This window comes from Pleurodeles waltl, chromosome 1_1 (assembly GCF_031143425.1).
Source record: "Pleurodeles waltl isolate 20211129_DDA chromosome 1_1, aPleWal1.hap1.20221129, whole genome shotgun sequence".
Taxonomy (NCBI): Eukaryota; Metazoa; Chordata; class Amphibia; order Caudata; family Salamandridae; genus Pleurodeles; species Pleurodeles waltl.
This window is the reverse complement of record NC_090436.1, coordinates 59,532,511-59,552,124: the sequence shown is the minus strand read 5'-3', so window position 1 is coordinate 59,552,124 and position 19,614 is coordinate 59,532,511. Positions and strand designations below refer to the sequence as shown.

The window sequence follows — 19,614 nt, the reverse complement described above, 5'->3', positions numbered from 1 at the left end:
AGGCGTCAGACGGGATCTGGACTATTTTCAACCATTACCCCTGAGCACTGGTAGGTGGCATCTGCAAGAATTCCAAAATGGCAGACTGATAACCTTTAACCTTGCCCAGAACAGAGCCCTGCTGGGCCAAAGATAAAGCTAACTAAAGAACCTTGGAGAACGGTGCAGAAAAGGGATCAATGTTGTGCGAAGAGCACCATGACACAAACTTATCCCAGCAACACATGTATACCAACTTGGTGGAGGGATGCCTGGCTGCCAGAATCACATCACAGATTTCAAAAGAAAGAATGAAATCTGTCAACTGTTGCGATTAAATCTACAAGCATAAAGTGGGAGAGTGCACAGGTTTGGGTGTGGGACTGTCACTTGTTTCTGTGATAGAATGCCCTCTCAAAGAGGCGGCCTGATTGGAGGACTGATGGTCATGCTCAACAGCTCAGGATACCAGACTCTCCATGCCCAATCTGGAGCCACAGGAATTACTTCTGCCTAGTCGTCCCTGATATTCTTGAGAACTCTCAGCACGAATGGTATTGGTGCGTACAGGAGGGCCGGAGTTCCGGTCGAGATTAAAATCGTACAAGAGTAAGAGTTATCTTGGAAACTCGAGCACACAAAACTGATGACATTGTGTGTTCTTGGCAGCGGTGAAGAGGTCTAACCAAGGTTCTCTCCACTGCTAAAAGAGACCTTGTACCACCTGTAGAAGGAGATGCGACTCGTGATCAGCTAGGCATCTCTGGCTCTCTGAATGCCAGAGCAGATAAACTCAGTCAATCAGGTGCTGAATCACCAGGGAACTTCCCTGATGTTCCAGCCATGTCAGGAGACGCAGAGCCTCCAGACAAAGGGTCCACGGCCCCACCTCCCACTGTTTCTTGCAGTAACACATGGTGATGTTGTCCATGAACACCTGCACTAGCCTTCTCCTGATCAAAGGAAGAAAGGCCTTAATGTCAAGTGAATCGGCTGAAGCTCCAACCAGTTGATGTGGTGGTCGGACTCCGAAGAAGACCAGAGTCCTCTGATTTCCACCTCTCCCAGATGGCTGCCTGAGCCCAGGTGTGACGCATCAGTCATTACGGTCAGATTCATTACAGTCAGATCAGGCTGGGGACGGGAGAGGGGTCTGTCACTAACTCCACTGCAGTTCATTAGCCACCACAGCAGGTCTTTAGCAGTTCCCTCCGAGATCTGGACCTTGTCAGAGAAATTCCCCTGATGCTGCATCCACGTGACTTTTAGGTTTCAATGCAGGGCCCACACATCCTAACGTGCATGAGTAACCAGTAGCTTGCAGGAGGCCATAAAGCCCAATAGCCTCTGGATCAGTCTCACCAAAATCCAGGATAGAGGTTGAAACATCGGAATCTAGCCTGAATATCCTGGACTCAGCTCCAGAGGATAGGCCCGAACCTGAGCTGTCTCTAGAACTGCTCTGATGAAAGGTTGAGTCAGAGAGAGTCTGGTGCGACTCTGGCAAGTTGATAAGGAACCCCAGCGCGTGCAGGAGATCTGCCATAGTCTGAAGGTGGGAGACAACTGCCTTGGTGAACCCACCTTCAACAGCCCATTGGACTTCCCACCTCCCAACCGTCTCAGGGGAGCTGCAACCACCACCATCACTATTGTGAACACCTGATTGGCGTTAGTATTACCCAAAAGGAGCACAGAAAACTGAAAGTGCTCGTGGCCCACCGTGAACTGCAGATAGCGTCTGTGTGAAGGCAGTATGGGGATGTGGAAATATGCATCTTGCAAATCCAAAGCTGCCATCCAGTTTCCCAGATTCCAGGCAGACAGGACCGGGGCAAACATGAGCATTTTGAACTTCTCCTTTTTTAGCAAGGTCTAGGATAAGATGAAGTCCTCCAACTATCTAGAAAGTAGGGGGAATAAAAACCACACCCTACTTCTGAGGCAGGCACCCTCTTTATGGCTCCCTTGGCCAAGAGAGCCTGTACTTCCATACAGAACAAGGAGAGATGGTTCTCCATCAGTCGATGATAAGTGGGTGGTGAGGTAGTCACAAAGGGAAGGAAATAGTCCCTCAGGACAATCTGTAGAACACAGCTTTCTTATATTACTGTCTGCCAGTGGGGCAGGTGATGGCATATCCTGCCTCCCACTAGGTGCCCATGATGGACGGAAGGCAAATTAAGGAGGCTTGGAAGGAGCGGTTCTGGGGGTTAGGGATTGGTCTGACTGCTGGCCGTCTGTCCCATGGTGTTCGTGGGTTCCGCGCCCTCAAAAAGGAGTAGTTGTAGGCCCCTTCAGTGGTCATGACAGGGGCCGGGGATGGACTAGCGGTGGCAAAGACAAGCCCAAAGACCTGGCTGTATCTCTGCTGTCCTTAAAGTGCTCCAGCGCCGGGTCTGCCTTCTCTCCAAAAAGGCGAGAGCCATCAATGGGCACATCCATCAGGGAAGTCTAGATAGCAGTTTTTCTCAGCTAGGCGTGGCACAGCAAGGCCACCAGCGATGAAAATCACTCTGCCCAGTGAGTAGGTTGTGCCAAGTCCACACCCTATTTACATAGCTGCATCTCTCCCATCAGCAATAGCCTGGGTGAGTATGGTTCGGGCCTCCTCCAAGGCCAGAAGCAGCACATGCGCAACTGAGTTCCATATCTTACAAGAATAATGACCCCAATAGACATGCAGTGTTCACCAACCGCAGTGCTAGGCTGGTGGAAGAGAACATTGTCTTACCAAAGCTATCCACCCTCTAGGATTCTGTATCCGGTGGCGTGGTAAGGAAAGTGCATGCGTTAATTCTGGATGTGGAGGCTTCAAGCTATTCAGGGTGGCGTGCTGGGTAAGGAAATTGGGAACCCCAGGAGCGGGGCGTTTGTAGCTGGCAGTCGTCCTATGCAGAGGAGCCCCTGTGCTGGGCTTGGACCAGGCCCTGAGCAGGATGTCAGTAAGGGCTTCATTGAATGGGAGCAAGGGAGCAAAGGGCAGGGGGGGGGGAGGGAAGGTGCAGGATAATCCCGGCTTGAAGCACCTCTGTCAAAATGTTAGTCTCGACTACCACTGAGGGTAGTTTAAGACCTCACCTGCCCTAAGCACTACTGTTGCTGTTACGGTAGGAGGAGAGACCAGACCGGTGTCAGGTGAGGTGTCCAACCCACTGGCCTCTACCAGTTCCTTGTACCAGTTGTCCTGTTCCTCACTGCGGCGGTGGTAACCATCCATTTGTCTCCCTCTCTAGGCTTATTAGACAAATACGTTACTGGCTGTGCTCCATGAAGCATGGACCCAGTCGGCGCCAGATGATGCCCATCTGGTTCTATGTGGGGAATAACAATGGGGGTGGTGCCACCTATGAGCGTCTGCACTTGAGCAGACACAGAAGGTCTTGGTCTCGCTGCCAGCTCCGCTCCAGAATGGTATCCTTGGAGCCTGACTGGCGCCGAGGGTGAACCAGCCGGTGTTGATTCAGTAGGGGCACCTCCCACACCTATGGTGCTTGAAGGCGCTCCAGAGGGGCCTGGTCACCCAAATGTGAGGCGCATGGCCTCGTAGAACTACTTTAACTAGGCGGTGGTCACTCTGGCAAAAGAGACGTGGAGAAGTCAAAAACTGTGTTATCTTGATTGACAGTGATGCATTTGTGTTCATTGTAATGCAGAATGCTCTACCATGGAGTATTCTGAGAATATTAGACTACTGTAAGGCTTTGGAATGGGTTCAGAGTCAGTTAGCAGCTTGCTTCCTTAATAGATGGGACGTTTCTGTATGCTGGAAAACGTATATTAAATAGCTTAAGCCTTTATTCTACCTGTGTCGTTATAGGACTTCTTCACAAAGACCCCTTAGACTTCTTAGATGTCTTATGTTTGTGGGACTTACCAGACTTCTCAAACGGTTTGGAGTGCGAGGATGACCTTTGGGAAGGTCCTGGGACCTCAAGCGTCACGGAGTTGACTGAGGTCAGGAGGTGAGGAACGTGAGGACGCGCTCCCACAGCGCATTTGGGTGCTTGACATAGCAGTCCTCACAGGTCTTGAAGTCATGGTCCTGATCCATGAACGACACCAATATCTGCCTGCGACAGGCCCCACATGGTTTGAAACCAGCAGTTTCTTGGGTAACATACCTGTAAAGAAATGGCTCCCTGTTGCAGTTACCCCCCACTTTTTGCCTGATACTGATGCTGACTTGACTGAGAAGAGTGCTGGGACCCTGCTAACCAGGCCCCAGCACCAGTGTTCCTTCACCTAAAATGTACCATTGTATCCACAATTGGCACACCCTGGCATTCAGATAAGTCCCTTGTAACTGGTACTTCTAGTACCAAGGGCCCTGATGCCAAGGAAGGTCTCTAAGGGCGGCAGCATGTCTTATGCCACCCTAGAGACCCCTCACTCAGCACAGACACACTGCTTACAAGCCTGTGTGTGCTAGTGAGAACAAAATGAGTAAGTCGACATGGCACTCCCCTCAGGGTGCCATGCCAGCCTCTCACTGCCTATGCAGTATAGGTAAGACACCCCTCTAGCAGGCCTTACAGCCCTAAGGCAGGGTGCACTATACCATAGGCGAGGGTACCAGTGCATGAGCATGGTACCCCTACAGTGTCTAAACAAAACCTTAGACATTGTAAGTGCAGGGTAGCCATAAGAGTATATGGTCTGGGAGTCTGTCAAACACGAACTCCACAGCACCATAATGGCTACACTGAAAACTGGGAAGTTTGGTATCAAACTTCTCAGCACAATAAATGCACACTGATGCCAGTGTACATTTTATTGTAAAATACACCACAGAGGGCACCTTAGAGGTGCCCCCTGAAACCTAACCGACTGTCTGTGTAGGCTGACTAGTTCCAGCAGCCTGCCACACCAGAGACATGTTGCTGGCCCCATGGGGAGAGTGCCTTTGTCACTCTGAGGCCAGTAACAAAGCCTGCACTGGGTGGAGATGCTAACACCTCCCCCAGGCAGGAACTGTAACACCTGGCGGTGAGCCTCAAAGGCTCACCCCTTTGTCACAGCCCAGCAGGGCACTCCAGCTTAGTGGAGTTGCCCGCCCCCTCCGGCCACGGCCCCCACTTTTGGCGGCAAGGCTGGAGGGAACAAAGAAAGCAACAAGGAGGAGTCACTGGCCAGTCAGGACAGCCCCTAAGGTGTCCTGAGCTGAGGTGACTCTGACTTTTAGAAATCCTCCATCTTGCAGATGGAGGATTCCCCCAATAGGGTTAGGATTGTGACCCCCTCCCCTTGGGAGGAGGCACAAAGAGGGTGTACCCACCCTCAGGGCTAGTAGCCATTGGCTACTAACCCCCCAGACCTAAACACGCCCTTAAATTTAGTATTTAAGGGCTTCCCTGAACCTAAGAATTTAGATTCCTGCAACTACAAGAAGAAGGACTGCCTAGCTGAAAACCCCTGCAGAGGAAGACCAGAAGACGACAACTGCCTTGGCTCCAGAAACTCACCGGCCTGTCTCCTGCCTTCCAAAGATCCTGCTCCAGCGACGCCTTCCAAAGGGACCAGCGACCTCGACATCCTCTGAGGACTGCCCCTGCTTCGAAAAGACAAGAAACTCCCGAGGACAGCGGACCTGCTCCAAGAAAAGCTGCAACTTTGTTTCCAGCAGCTTTAAAGAACCCTGCAAGCTCCCCGCAAGAAGCGTGAGACTTGCAACACTGCACCCGGCGACCCCGACTCGGCTGGTGGCGATCCAACACCTCAGGAGGGACCCCAGGATTACTCTAAGACTGTGAGTACAAAAACCTGTCCCCCCTGAGCCCCCACAGCGCCGCCTGCAGAGGGAATCCCGAGGCTTCCCCTGACCGCGACTCTTTGAATCCTAAGTCCCGACACCTGGGAGAGACCCTGCACCCGCAGCCCCCAGGACCTGAAGGACCGGACTTTCACTGGAGGAGTGACCCCCAGGAGTCCCTCTCCCTTGACCAAGTGGAGGTTTCCCCGAGGAACCCCCCCCTTGCCTGCCTGCAGCGCTGAAGAGATCCCTAGATCTCCCATTGACTTCCATTACCAACCCGACGCTTGTTTCTACACTGCACCCGGCCGCCCCCGCGCTGCTGAGGGTGAAATTTCTGTGTGGGCTTGTGTCCCCCCCGGTGCCCTACAAAACCCCCCTGGTCTGCCCTCCGAAGACGCGGGTACTTACCTGCAAGCAGACCGGAACCGGGGCACCCCCCTTCTCTCCATTCTAGCCTATGTGTTTTGGGCACCACTTTGAACTCTGCACCTGACCGGCCCTGAGCTGCTGGTGTGGTGACTTTGGGGTTGCTCTGAACCCCCAACGGTGGGCTACCTTGGACCAAGAACTGAACCCTGTAAGTGTCTTACTTACCTGGTAAAACTAACCAAAACTTACCTCCCCTAGGAACTGTGAAAATTGCACTAAGTGTCCACTTTTAAAACAGCTATTTGTCAATAACTTGAAAAGTATACATGCAATTTTTATGATTTAAAGTTCCTAAAGTACTTACCTGCAATACCTTTCAAATGAGATATTACATGTAGAATTTGAACCTGTGGTTCTTAAAATAAACTAAGAAAAGATATTTTTCTATACAAAAACCTATTGGCTGGATTTGTCTCTGAGTGTGTGTACCTCATTTATTGTCTATGTGTATGTACAACAAATGCTTAACACTACTCCTTGGATAAGCCTACTGCTCGACCACACTACCACAAAATAGAGCATTAGTATTATCTATTTTTTACCACTATTTTACCTCTAAGGGGAACCCTTGGACTCTGTGCATGCTATTCCTTACTTTGAAATAGCACATACAGAGCCAACTTCCTACATTGGTGGATCAGCAGTGGGGTACAAGACTTTGCATTTGCTGGACTACTCAGCCAATACCTGATCACACGACAAATTCCAAAATTGTCATTAGAAATTCATTTTTGCAATTTGAAATTTTCCTAAATTCTTAAAAGTCCTGCTAGGGCCTTGTGTGTTAAGTCCCTGTTTAGCATTGTCTTTTTAGAGTTTAAAAGTTTGTTAAAAGTTTGAATTAGATTCTAGAAACAGTTTTAGATTCTTAAAAAAGTATTCCAACTCTTAGCAGAATAATGTCTGATACAGAGATGCAGGTGGTGGAACTCGACACCACACCTTACCTCCATCTTAAGATGAGGGAGCTAAGGTCTCTCTGTAATATAAAGAAAATAACCATTGGCTCCAGACCTACCAAAATTCAGCTCCAGGAGCTGTTGGCAGAGTTTGAAAAAGCCAACCCCTCTGAGGATGACTTCACAGAGGAGGAGATTAGTGACTTGGAGGGAAATTCCCCCCTTCCAGTCCTAAATAGGGAGAACAGGGCCTCTCAAGCCCTGTCTCCAAAAATGATAGTCAGAAATGTTGCTTCCCTCACAGGAGGATCCAGCATTTCTGAAATCACTGAGGATGCTCTCAGTGAAGGTGACCCCCTGTTAGCCAGGATGGTCAAAAGATTGGCTTTGGAAAAGCAGCTCCTAGCCATAGAAAGGGAAAGAAAAGAGATGGGCCTAGGTCCCATCGATGGTGGCAGCAACATAAATAGGGTCAGAGAGAATACTGACACCCTAAAAATCCCCAAAGGGATTGTAACAAAATATGAAGATGGTGATGACATCACCAAATGGTTCACAGCTTTTGAGAGGGCTTGTGTAACCAGAAAAGTGAACAGATCTCACTGGGGTGCTCTCCTTTGGGAAATGTTCACTGGAAAGTGTAGGGATAGACTCCTCACACTCTCTGGAAAAGATGCAGAATCTTATGACCTCATGAAGGGTACCCTGATTGAGGGCTTTGGATTCTCCACTGAGGAGTATAGAATTAGGTTCAGGGGGGCTCAAAAATCCTCGAGCCAGACCTGGGTTGATTTTGTAGACTACTCAGTAAAAACACTAGATGGTTGGTTAACTGGAAATGAAGTGTGTGACTATGTTGGGCTTTATAATTTGTTTATGAAAGAACACATTTTAAGTAACTGCTTCAATGAAAAGTTGCATCAGTATCTGGTAGACCTAGGTCCAATTTCTCCCCAAGAATTGGGAAAGAAGGCAGACCACTGGGTCAAGACTAGGGTAACCAAAACTTCCACTGGGGGTAACCAAAAGAAAGGGGTTACAAAAACTCCCCAGGAGAAAGTGGGTAACACTAGAAACAAAGAAAAAGAGTCCTCTGTAGGCCCCCAAAAACCAGAACAGGTGGGTGGGCCCCAAGACACAACCCAAAACAAAGGTGGGTACCAGGGTAAGAACTGGGATGCCACTAAGGCATGGTGCCACAACTGTAAACAGTCTGGGCACCACACCAAGGACACTTCTTGTCCCAAAAACAAACCCCAGAACAAAATTCCTGGGGTAACCAGTGTAGCCATGGGAGATGACTCCTCAGATGAGGAGGTCTTCCTAGCCTTCAACTGGAAACAGGGCCCAACAGGTGAGTTGGAGATTCCAGAGGGAAGTAGACACTTCCACCACCTACTGGTGAATGGAATCCCAACCACTGCCCTGAGAGACACTTGTGCCAGTCACACTATTGTGCATGACAGGCTGGTGCTCTCAAACCAGTACATCCCAGGTGAGACTGCCAGGGTAAGAGTTAGCCTAGACAGGGTCACTAAGAGGCCTGTGGCTTTAGTGCCCATAGAAGTGGGTGGCACTCTTAGCTGGAGAAGGGTAGTAGTCAGTACAGACCTCCCCCTTGATTGTCTCCTTGGAAATGACTACCCAGAGGTTAGTCAGAGCTCAAGAGAGGAACTGGTCCAGTGCCAGTCCTCTCCCAAGGATTCTGGAAGTCCTGCCTCTGCAGTAAATGCAAGCAGGCCCCAGAAGAAGAAGAAAAGAAAACAGAGTAGGAGGGGTGGACAACCTTTAGCCAAGGTTACAGCAAGCCAAGGAGATTCTGCTCCAGTAGGGGAGAACTCCAAAAATGGCCCTGATAAAGTCCAACCTGACCCACAAGAAGTCCTGGCTAGTCAGGCAACTGTTAAACCTGAGTGGGTGGCTCCTCAGCTAACAGAAGAAAGAGTGGAAGAAGGGTGTTTACTACAAGATGTGGTAACCCCCCACTCCAATACAGCAGACAGGCAACCTGAACCCAAAGAAGCCTGTAACTTAGCCCCTTCCCTTTTAGGTGAAGAGCTAAAGGTGTGGTTCTGGGCACTGACAGCTGTCAGTGGCCTCTGCTGGGTGTTAGCCTTTATGGCTGCACTATCCTTAGCATGGTGGTCTGACCCCATGCCAAATAGCAAGTTGGGCCCCCTGACCCTATTGGTCATGGTGGGGTTACTCCAGCTCTGGGTAACCTCTCTGGGTAAGCTAGGGGTAACCCTGGCCAAGATAAGGTTAGCAGAGGTGGGTACCTCTAAGACCAAAATAGAAAGAATGGGTGGAGACATTGAAGAGGCAGACAAGAGGCAATTCAGACTAGGTCCTATCACTGTGGAAGTAGGTCAGTTCCCCAAAGGGAATGACCTGAACAGAAGGATGTAAGGCAGAGTAGGCCCTGCAACTAACCAGCCTATTTCTCCTACTCTTCCTCGCCTGACAGACTAGGAAGACTCTCCCAGCTTGGGCTGAGTCTCCTGGCCTGTGGGCTGGGGGGGGCTTGTGTAAAGAAATGGCTCCCTGTTGCAGTTACCCCCCACTTTTTGCCTGATACTGATGCTGACTTGACTGAGAAGAGTGCTGGGACCCTGCTAACCAGGCCCCAGCACCAGTGTTCCTTCACCTAAAATGTACCATTGTATCCACAATTGGCACACCCTGGCATTCAGATAAGTCCCTTGTAACTGGTACTTCTAGTACCAAGGGCCCTGATGCCAAGGAAGGTCTCTAAGGGCGGCAGCATGTCTTATGCCACCCTAGAGACCCCTCACTCAGCACAGACACACTGCTTACAAGCCTGTGTGTGCTAGTGAGAACAAAATGAGTAAGTCGACATGGCACTCCCCTCAGGGTGCCATGCCAGCCTCTCACTGCCTATGCAGTATAGGTAAGACACCCCTCTAGCAGGCCTTACAGCCCTAAGGCAGGGTGCACTATACCATAGGCGAGGGTACCAGTGCATGAGCATGGTACCCCTACAGTGTCTAAACAAAACCTTAGACATTGTAAGTGCAGGGTAGCCATAAGAGTATATGGTCTGGGAGTCTGTCAAACACGAACTCCACAGCACCATAATGGCTACACTGAAAACTGGGAAGTTTGGTATCAAACTTCTCAGCACAATAAATGCACACTGATGCCAGTGTACATTTTATTGTAAAATACACCACAGAGGGCACCTTAGAGGTGCCCCCTGAAACTTAACCGACTGTCTGTGTAGGCTGACTAGTTCCAGCAGCCTGCCACACCAGAGACATGTTGCTGGCCCCATGGGGAGAGTGCCTTTGTCACTCTGAGGCCAGTAACAAAGCCTGCACTGGGTGGAGATGCTAACACCTCCCCCAGGCAGGAACTGTAACACCTGGCGGTGAGCCTCAAAGGCTCACCCCTTTGTCACAGCCCAGCAGGGCACTCCAGCTTAGTGGAGTTGCCCGCCCCCTCCGGCCACGGCCCCCACTTTTGGCGGCAAGGCTGGAGGGAACAAAGAAAGCAACAAGGAGGAGTCACTGGCCAGTCAGGACAGCCCCTAAGGTGTCCTGAGCTGAGGTGACTCTGACTTTTAGAAATCCTCCATCTTGCAGATGGAGGATTCCCCCAATAGGGTTAGGATTGTGACCCCCTCCCCTTGGGAGGAGGCACAAAGAGGGTGTACCCACCCTCAGGGCTAGTAGCCATTGGCTACTAACCCCCCAGACCTAAACACGCCCTTAAATTTAGTATTTAAGGGCTTCCCTGAACCTAAGAATTTAGATTCCTGCAACTACAAGAAGAAGGACTGCCTAGCTGAAAACCCCTGCAGAGGAAGACCAGAAGACGACAACTGCCTTGGCTCCAGAAACTCACCGGCCTGTCTCCTGCCTTCCAAAGATCCTGCTCCAGCGACGCCTTCCAAAGGGACCAGCGACCTCGACATCCTCTGAGGACTGCCCCTGCTTCGAAAAGACAAGAAACTCCCGAGGACAGCGGACCTGCTCCAAGAAAAGCTGCAACTTTGTTTCCAGCAGCTTTAAAGAACCCTGCAAGCTCCCCGCAAGAAGCGTGAGACTTGCAACACTGCACCCGGCGACCCCGACTCGGCTGGTGGCGATCCAACACCTCAGGAGGGACCCCAGGATTACTCTAAGACTGTGAGTACAAAAACCTGTCCCCCCTGAGCCCCCACAGCGCCGCCTGCAGAGGGAATCCCGAGGCTTCCCCTGACCGCGACTCTTTGAATCCTAAGTCCCGACACCTGGGAGAGACCCTGCACCCGCAGCCCCCAGGACCTGAAGGACCGGACTTTCACTGGAGGAGTGACCCCCAGGAGTCCCTCTCCCTTGACCAAGTGGAGGTTTCCCCGAGGAACCCCCCCCTTGCCTGCCTGCAGCGCTGAAGAGATCCCTAGATCTCCCATTGACTTCCATTACCAACCCGACGCTTGTTTCTACACTGCACCCGGCCGCCCCCGCGCTGCTGAGGGTGAAATTTCTGTGTGGGCTTGTGTCCCCCCCGGTGCCCTACAAAACCCCCCTGGTCTGCCCTCCGAAGACGCGGGTACTTACCTGCAAGCAGACCGGAACCGGGGCACCCCCCTTCTCTCCATTCTAGCCTATGTGTTTTGGGCACCACTTTGAACTCTGCACCTGACCGGCCCTGAGCTGCTGGTGTGGTGACTTTGGGGTTGCTCTGAACCCCCAACGGTGGGCTACCTTGGACCAAGAACTGAACCCTGTAAGTGTCTTACTTACCTGGTAAAACTAACCAAAACTTACCTCCCCTAGGAACTGTGAAAATTGCACTAAGTGTCCACTTTTAAAACAGCTATTTGTCAATAACTTGAAAAGTATACATGCAATTTTTATGATTTAAAGTTCCTAAAGTACTTACCTGCAATACCTTTCAAATGAGATATTACATGTAGAATTTGAACCTGTGGTTCTTAAAATAAACTAAGAAAAGATATTTTTCTATACAAAAACCTATTGGCTGGATTTGTCTCTGAGTGTGTGTACCTCATTTATTGTCTATGTGTATGTACAACAAATGCTTAACACTACTCCTTGGATAAGCCTACTGCTCGACCACACTACCACAAAATAGAGCATTAGTATTATCTATTTTTTACCACTATTTTACCTCTAAGGGGAACCCTTGGACTCTGTGCATGCTATTCCTTACTTTGAAATAGCACATACAGAGCCAACTTCCTACATTGGTGGATCAGCGGTGGGGTACAAGACTTTGCATTTGCTGGACTACTCAGCCAATACCTGATCACACGACAAATTCCAAAATTGTCATTAGAAATTCATTTTTGCAATTTGAAATTTTCCTAAATTCTTAAAAGTCCTGCTAGGGCCTTGTGTGTTAAGTCCCTGTTTAGCATTGTCTTTTTAGAGTTTAAAAGTTTGCTAAATACCTCACAGAGGGGAAATTTCCTCCAAAAAAGCCAATCAAATAGTGAATGAGGAGTAACTCAGACTGGATCAGCGCTAACTTGCGCGGAAAGAAAAGAAATTACATCAGCACGCCGAGTGGCACCTATATAGGTCCTGCGCACATCACTTCCGTTGCAGATGATGCCAAGCCAAACTATTACTGGCATGCAGGGGTATTGCTAGACAATCTTCCACAGCTAGTTTGACACGTGGGGATTATTCTAAGGTAAGGAATCGGAGGCTAGAAGTCTCTATCAGATAAAAAGATAGGAGGAATGGAAGAAAATAGAAGGTAAGAAAAGACTCTCAAGGAGCCACACAAAAAGGAGAAGAGAGGAAAGAAATGATTGAAGATGAAGGATAAAGGATGGCAATCTAAGCAGCCATGCCCACCAAGAGAAGGAAAGAACAGAAGTGGATAGTGAGGGTTAAAACAAGTCTGATTATAGACAAACCACTTGACGGTGTTTAGGAAGTCATGGAATGTGCTATTCATGAAGTAGGCACAAATAAAAGTGTACCCAGCACAGTGGAGAAATGTAAATGTAAACAACTAGCAGACAAGAGGCATGCAAAAGTTACATAACACAGAGAATTGAGACCAGAAAGAGTCACTTAGTTGTGAAATTCAAAGCATGATGTCAGACCCTGTTTGAGGGGCCACAGGGCAGACAGGGGCTACTAGGCCATAAGCATGTTGGTTGAGGTCATTTGCCACTGGTGTTCAGTTAAAGGCTTCTCACAGAGACAGTGTGGGAGACACTCAGAACCTAAGCAGAGCCCTCACTCCTCCAGCAGAACATGCAGACTTCAGGTTACGTCTCTCACCGCTCGCACACTGCCCGTCAGACAGAGAATTTCAGGTTGCACAGTAGCTATACAAGTACTCTGCGGTGCTCTTCCCTTCTTTTGTCAAGAAAAACTTGGAACTAGTAAAATGTGGATTTGGATCCTACTATTAAACACGTTTTCCAAAAGATTATGTGGGTTCAGAACTTTCAGAAACGATTTGGGTAGGTTCATTTCCAAAGGTCATTTTCAGGCTGCTCTCCAGATATAGCCTTTGTGCAAAGTGAACATTCTCACAGCAGCTATCAATGGGGCTGGCTCCAAACAGGAGTATTCAAAACATGGGCACAATGAAGTGTGAGGTGTCTGCAACTGGCTGCCATCTGCCTTCCTGAAGCAGTCATCAAGGACAGACAATACCTAGAAATGCCTTTACGTTCACCAACAGAAACTGCAGCCCTACTCCTCACTTGCACTATATACCAAATGGCAGTGCTCGGGAGCTTAGGAAAAAATAATCGGCAGCTCTCACTGAATTTCAAAAGGTAGCCCTGTCTCCACCCACCCTCGCTTCAGTGTTTGAGTCTCCACCCTATAGCCAAAGGAATGAAGACGGCTCACTTATGCCGTCTAGGGAAGCTGTCCTCAACCCCAGTCTTGTTTCAGGCTAAACCAGGAGCATTCAGAATGGAAAACACTGAACCCAGTACTCAGATTCAGACAACATATATGTGCAATACGTTAGCTGCACCTAAACACACTCAACATGCATACAAGATGTTAGTGGGAAATACTGGGTTTCACATAACAGCTGAACTTTACGTGAAAGGAGCCAGTAGGGTCACTTCTCCTTAGTACACAGAAAAGGGTTTGGTCACACTAATGACTCTCAAAACATGGTACGCTGACACCACTGCTTTACGTGATATACCTAGGGGACTGTAGTCTAATACCTTCTATGAAGGTCCACTCTGTATACCTCTCCAAGTAACTAGCAGGTTCTGGACTTCGCATTAACATGGGTCAGGCCTATGCCTCTGTGTACACACTAGATTAACGTGGCGCCATGGACAGAGATGTTTTAAGGCATGGGCCAAGTGGGCAAATCCTGGGGCCCCCATCTTCCAAGGGGCCCCCTGGAAAGTGAACTAATCTTCTAACTCCACTCTGTCTATTTCGTCATCTCAACCTTTAATTATTATTCAATAATTTTTGGCATAATAAGGCTTGCATTAGCAGAAAATGGGCAATAAAATGCAAAGTGTTTGCAAAGAGGGGCCCCTATAGTATGTCTTGCCCGAGGCCCACAAAATCCTTAAAACAAGTGACCATGGTCAAAGTAAAAGTCAGGATACCAGTTGCAGGTGCAGTCGGGCACCCAGGGCAGGGCTACAAGCCTGGCTACCAAGCTGGGGACATGCTTGCCCCAAAACATGGAAACGGCCATTCTCCAAAGGGAAGCATTGCATAAAGGAGCCAGTAACAAATAAGAGATGCATGCAAGACGCCCTATAATAGGAAAAGCATTGAAAATGCCCCTTAAAGTAAATGGAAAACATTGAGGGGAGCCCCTAAATGACATTTCAGACATGGAAGGGGGCACGTTCATGGAGTAGGGAGGATGAAAGCCAATGCTCCTCCAGAAGAGAGGAGAAATGGAAGGAATCACAAATGACACAGAAATTAAAAGGGGTTACCCTGAGTGCCAAAGAGGATGGTGGAATGGTTGACCCCAGGGATGGGATTGCAAAGGACAAACCGTCACCATTACAAAGTGTAGAAAATAAGTAACCATGTATAAGGACAAAAGATGGATGGCAATATTTACTGTGTCTGGGTACAAGAAGTTAAGGGGCGGGAGAGGGCAGGGAGGGATGCAAGTAGTGGCCCATCACCAAATGCCAAATGTATAAGACATTACTTTAGGATAGGGAGAAGGGTACTTATTTTATAGAAATCCTTGAACTGCTGAGTAACAAAAAGATATAACATGACACCCACCATGTACGAGTCTCGTGCTGAAGGGAGGAGATGGTTCCAGAATGGAGCAGCTTTGGCATCTGTGCTTCTACAGGACGCTGGAAGAGGGTGGGACAGCTGGACTCTTTTCCTCTTCGCTGGCAACTGGCTTTCGTCCTCCGAGCATGAATCTGCTGCCTCACTAGACTGAAGGAGCTTCCTCTTAACTGTGCAGCCACCAAAACCACAGACGGATGGCTTGTTCATCACAGGGGTCTTCTCCAAAGACGTCAAGCCATTACTTTCTGAAACCTGGACCTTAGAACCTTCTGACCTTGGAGTGGTTGGTTCTTTGATTCCATTGGGTGATACTAGAATATCCTCTCTTGGAAGGCTACCATTCGTCAAACCTTGGCTATTAGAGGCACCGTGACCTACATGTGCAAGGGCTGAACTCCCAGGTATTCCCACTGTCACCTCATCATGCCTTACACATGAGTCCTTTGTGTAGTTTTGTGCAATATTGTGCAAATCAAGATCAAGTATATTTTGGCTACTAGCCCCATCATCTTTAACGCTGCAAACTCTCCATCTTGAATGTCCTTCACATGGCTGTCGTGTCTGGGGATGGCTTCCCAAAGGTTGTGACCTCTTCCCTGCTGGTTTTCGGCAGTCTCTCAAGTTTTCAGCAAGGCATATCCCCACGGGAACCTTCCCGTAGGGAACACGTCGGCCAGATGAATCGCCCTGGTCAACAATGTGCAAAGTGCTGCATGATGTGCGCTGGTTGCTAGATGATGGCTTGCCCAGTGGGTCACCGGCATGCTTGCTGAAGACCCGGCCAACTGGATGCTTGAACCCCAAATCCTTGACATGGCTAGTGCCCCCCTCACACTTGTGCTCAATCACTTGGAGGCCACTATGACAAAAATGTTGGGCAGAACCGCACATTGGCAGCTCTTCTGCAGGTAAACCATCTTCACATGTATCTGAGTGATCTGAACCCCCAGGTGAGAAGTCTGACCAAGAATTCACCTTGTCTTGGTCATGTTTGGGTTGGTTTGGGACCCCATCATGTATAGAACTGTCTGCACCTCCCCAGTGAGCCCTCTTTGGGTCACGGTTTGCCTCTGGTATCCGTTGGTCAGGGAATCCCCTCTTGATGGTTTGCTGGCCACTGATTCTCTGGTCTGCAGGATTTGAGGAGTTGGACAGGCTGGAATAGATAGACACTTGGTAGACCTTCTGGCGTCTGATCTCCTGCTCATTGTAACCCATCACAACCCTGCAGTCCTGGGTCTGCCTGGGGTCCAAGGTGTTGACATCCCCTGCAGACGAGGTGCTACTATCTGCAGAGGAAGACTCTATGCCCTGCTCCCTGGAGGACGGCTCCACCTGGATGTGCCTCATTGCTCCTCCTGCCGGCTTTCAGTTCCAGGGCCAAAATAAAAGAAAATATTATGAAGAGAAGGTTGAGGTCAGGGCAGAGAACAAAGTGCTCTTGATGAACGGCGTGAGCGACCACAAAGAGTTTACGGTGGGGGCAGAGACAGCTGCTGGCTTTTCTTTAAGAAGCTCCACAAAGCCCCTTGAGGCAGCGTCCCCAGCAGTGCTGCATCTGTGGAAAGAAGGAGAAAACAGTGTGTTAAGCCTCTTCATGTTTTTCAAATGCAGTCATAGCAACCTGGCCACTTTCCTCCAACAACCGGACCAGTTCTCCCAAGTGGAGTAGGGGCTGGAATGACCACTGCCTTTAGGGTAAGCCATTAACAGGTCAAAAGGAGAAAGAAACTGGTTATGGAGATGCACCTCCTAGGACAGGAGAAGTACAGACATGAGCGGTGACCACACACTGATACCTTTGTTGACCCTCCAGGTTGGAAGCAACCTCATTGGGATATATATATAGGGCAGCAGGCAAGTCATTAAAAGAAAAATCATTGATACACATCTATAAGGCAACAATCAGAGAAGAAATATATTTGAAAAAATGTAAACCAAGTAAAAATAACTATTAGTCCATAATAGTAGAGTCTCATATCCTGTAATGCGGTTACTTAAAGTGTCTCATAAATAAGGGCTGGCTGTTCTTGCCAGACACCATTCCAGCTGGAAATTAGTAGATAGTATTAGAAACATCCTCAATCAAACTTGGGGAGGGGAGGGTGGAGGAGGGAGGCCAAACACCGCACACTGTACTTTCCTGTAAATATAACTCCAAGTAATAGAATTCAAGGCCTTGAGCATTTCCACTGACTGCATCATGACCAGCCTTTCTGCTGGTCCTTAGTGACAGAAACCCATTAAGAAGACACATTTCTGGCTCACATTCTAAAGGCTTATGGGTTGCGTTAAGTGATGCGAACTATTAAAAGAAGCCCCTCAAATAAGCATAGTCTGCATGAAGTACAGTCACATGTATTGCAGTAATCCATTTGTACTCCTTAATATTTGGAACCTCAAGATGTAGATGCATCCAAGTCAAACGTACTTCAATAATCACATAAATAAATGGATAATGACTCAAATGAAAGACAGTGGAATGTGCCTCTGTAAAGGAAGACCTGACTCTCCCGTGACAGCAGAGCTCCACCATCGGTAGCAGTGATCTATCAACAGTGAAGCCACCCGCATCGCAGCAGCAATCTTCCCAGGACAACAATGCGCCTCCTCCAACAGCAGCACTCATGCCTCGACAGAAGCTGTGGAGAATCCTGGGCCCTACTGTATTTGCTACATTCCTTCTATTAGGGTTAGACTGAGGGATCCCTAAGCCCATTTGTTACAGTATGACCTATTGTTGGGCATCCTTCTAAGGTACCTCATCCTCTCCATTATCTGCACACTCTGTAGAGGACCCTGGTGTGTATTGTGTGTGCTGCATGAGATTATGGCACATCTGCCTTACTATGCCCACCTTAATATGCATACAGGAAACTGGCCTTTCTTTTAAGTTCTGTCCCTTTTATACGTTCTCTTTCCCAGCTCTGATGGACAGAGCTCTGGCAGTGTGATTGGGACAAAGCCCTTCCAGCTACTTTGTGTTCCTTTTGCACAGGCTGGGGAACTTGGCGTGCACATCAGACCACCTTGTTTGTCTACGTGGATGGGCAATCCTATGTGATATCTGACAGTACCATCTCTCAATGACTAAAGACAACTGCAGTTTCCTTTAATAGCTGCTAGCAAGTTTAATAGTGATCTGTGCTCTGCAAGGAACCAAGGATAAGCGACCTCTACATAGCCTCTGAAAGAAAACCTTGGAAGGCTGACATAATCCTGAAAGGAGGAATAGAGCAAATGTTTACCCATGCCAGGGTGAAAACAGGTAGAGTAGCCTTGGCCTCAACCCAAGAGATGTCGATTTATTTTTGAAGGAGAAGCTGGGTCACAAAAGATTTGGAAAACTCCCACAATATAATTTTTTGAACATTGCTCGGCAATGCAGGCGCAATGACAAGGACATGCTATAGTAACTTTTTTGCAGCAGAAAAGGGCTGAATGAGAAGACTGTATGAGGCAAGTGATGTCAAGAGTTCACCAAATGGATTCCTCTAGATTCAAAGCAATTGTCTTAGTTGATAGAATACCAGCTTTTGTGAGTTTTTGTCAAATTGTCAAACGTAAACTGCCACAAAAGGCACATGAAATGGTAAAATGAGGTAAAGCCATCCCTAGGGACTAAATAACGTCTAGGCTGCATCCCCTGCAATAGCATCTAGGTGTTGGGCAGCGCATACAAATTGAGGGTGCTAAAACACAACCAGACATGCCAAACTGCCGATATATCTACCAACTGCAGCACCCATAGCCTTATTTAGCAGATATTCTCCAACACTAACTAGACTTTGCATGCTTACACCGTGTTGCCATTCTGGGACCTTGCGGCAGCTAAGGAATCTTTACTAATACTGCCATCTTCTCCTGAACAGTCTGACAGTCTCTGCCCAACACACTAGATGGGATATTACCCTGCAAATGAGGGGGCAAAGACTAGTTTCATCTCTCCTGCCCTTTTCACATGGATGATTAGGCTTGTTCCTGACCAGTCCATCTTCTCGCCGCCTCATGCGGCCCAAGTGAAATATAATACAGACCATTACAGTCAGCGGAAAACAGTTATGGGGAAAAACAAGATATTTCCAGCCTAGACCACCGCTGACTCCGAAAGGCCGGTTTCTTAAAAGAGGTGGACTGCTTTACATTTCAGGTAACTAGCCATAACTGAAATCTCTAATTAGTAGTCTCAAGGATGGAGTCCTTAACTTTCACAAGGTGGAACATAAAAGGGACATCTACACCTTTTTTCAGAGAGAAACATAAATGTGATGGGCCATTAAATCATCATTCTAGATGATATATG

At 48.6% G+C, this 19,614-nt stretch overlaps 1 protein-coding gene across 3 annotated transcripts in view; it reads right to left on the bottom strand.

Moving 5' to 3' along the window:
* The window catches only part of ATOSB (atos homolog B), a 316,423-nt gene that overhangs the window by 84,820 nt on the left and 211,989 nt on the right, over nucleotides 1–19,614 (bottom strand). For all 3 annotated transcript variants that reach the window (XM_069212482.1, XM_069212498.1, XM_069212490.1), the window contains one exon: nucleotides 15,294–16,869. In XM_069212482.1, the coding sequence (XP_069068583.1) occupies nucleotides 15,294–16,661 (1,368 nt within the window). In that variant the 5' untranslated portion in view covers nucleotides 16,662–16,869. The remainder of the gene's footprint in view (nucleotides 1–15,293; nucleotides 16,870–19,614) is intronic.